General features: G+C 40.4%; 1 protein-coding gene across 1 annotated transcript; it reads left to right on the top strand.

Annotated features, from left to right (window-relative positions):
* Window positions 1-258: 258 nt before the first annotated feature.
* LOC144226109 (olfactory receptor 6C4-like) lies at window positions 259-1,197 on the top strand. The gene has a single exon (XM_077757416.1). It carries the CDS (start codon window positions 259-261, stop codon window positions 1,195-1,197), a length of 939 nt encoding a protein of 312 aa, XP_077613542.1.
* Window positions 1,198-1,916: the final 719 nt, after the last annotated feature.

The raw sequence follows: 1,916 nt of genomic DNA on the forward strand, positions 1-1,916 counted from the left end.
TAAAATGCAGAGCATGCATTAAGGAGACAGGTGGCCATGTGTTGTTCTAAGGAAAGGGTCTTAGAGCCTCCTATGCAGGAACTTCAGCAAATTTTGTGAAGGACCATATTGAGACAAACATTCTATTTGGGTCAGGTGGACAAAAGAATTTCCCATGAACAAATTTCATACTAAGTCCACATTTTCACTCAATATTCCTGAGATTTCCTGTCTTTCTCATCATGCATTTGTCTCCTTCTCAGGCAGCAAAGGTTAGCAATGACAAACCAAACCTTTCTGACAGAATTCATTCTGCTGGGACTATCAGACATCCCGGAGATCCAACTTGTTATCTTTATATTTCTCTTCCTCACCTACATGTTCAGCATCGTTGGAAATCTGACAATCATCACTCTTACTCTACTAGATTCCCACCTCCAGACTCCCATGTATTTCTTCCTCCGGAATTTCTCCTTCTTAGAAATTTCCTTTACAACCACTTTTACTCCCAGGCTGCTGTTCAGCATCACAACTGGAAACAAGAGCATCAGCTTTGCTGGCTGCTTCACTCAGTATTTCTTTGCCATCTTGTTCGGAGCCACAGAGTTTTACCTTCTGGCTGCCATGTCCTATGACCGCTATGTGGCCATATGCAAACCCCTGCATTACATGACCATTATGAGCAGCAGAGTCTGCATCCAGCTGGTCCTCTGCTCTTGGTTGGCTGGATTTCTCATCATCATATCCCCAGTCATTCTGACCAGTCAGCTGGATTTCTGTGCCTCCAACATGCTGAATCATTATTACTGTGATTATGGACCCCTCCTAGAAATATCTTGCTCAGACACAAGATTCCTGGAGCTCGTTGACTTTATCTTAGCAGTTGTGACCTTGGTGGTCACTCTGCTGCTGGTGATTCTCTCCTACACGAACATCATCTGGACCATTCTCAAGATCCCCTCAGCTCAGCAAAGGAAAAAGGCTTTTTCCACATGTTCTTCCCACATGATTGTCATCTCCCTCTCTTATGGCAGCTGCATCTTCATGTACATAAAACCCTCAGTGAAAGAAGGCGTTGCCTTCAATAAGGGAGTAGCTGTGCTCAATACTTCAGTTGCCCCTTTATTGAACCCATTCATTTACACTCTAAGGAACAAACAAGTAAAACAAGCCTTCAAGGGTGTGACCAGAAAACTAGTGCATCTTTATTCATTTTAATTGGCCTCAAAATCAATAGAAATTTTTAATGAAATTCATGAAAGTACTCTAACTGATAACTTGAGCTTCTGATATATCTTTTTTAAATGTTTTTATTTATTTTTGAGAGAGAAAGAGTGTAAATGGGAGAGGGGCAAAGAAAGAGGGGGACAGGGGATCCAAGGCAGACTCTGTGCTGACAGCAGAGAGCCTAATGCATGTCTTGAATTCATGAACTGTGAGACCATAACCTGATCAAAATCAGATGCTTAACTGACTGAGCCACCCAGGTGCCCCTGATATCTCTCTTCAACTAATTTCTCATATGAATTGATTGATGTGAGCATGCATCAAAATTTTGTTTTAAATTTGCAAGCAAGAGAAAGATATTCAAAGATCCTTTTTCTGGTACATATCTTTTAATAAGAGGGGAAATTAGAAAAATGATATTTTTAAAGGACTATCTGACTAAAAAATTATTTTGTTTATCATAAATCTGGTGATCAGCTGAATGATTAAGTCTGTTTTCCCATGAAAGGCTATTAGTCTTACCAATCACTATCAAAAAGTTGTAAGCACATTTTGTCAGAAATTCTTCCATACTTCCCAGAAAATATTATTCATGATGTCACACATACACACACACACGCGCGCGCGCAAAACCCTCTTCAGATCGTCTTTCTCAGGTTTTCAACAACTTAATTTCTTAAGCTTCTCCCTCTGGCAGCTCTTACAAGCTG

This window comes from Crocuta crocuta, unplaced genomic scaffold, assembly GCF_008692635.1.
Source record: "Crocuta crocuta isolate KB4526 unplaced genomic scaffold, BGI_CrCroc_1.0 scaffold549, whole genome shotgun sequence".
NCBI classification, from domain to species: Eukaryota; Metazoa; Chordata; class Mammalia; order Carnivora; family Hyaenidae; genus Crocuta; species Crocuta crocuta.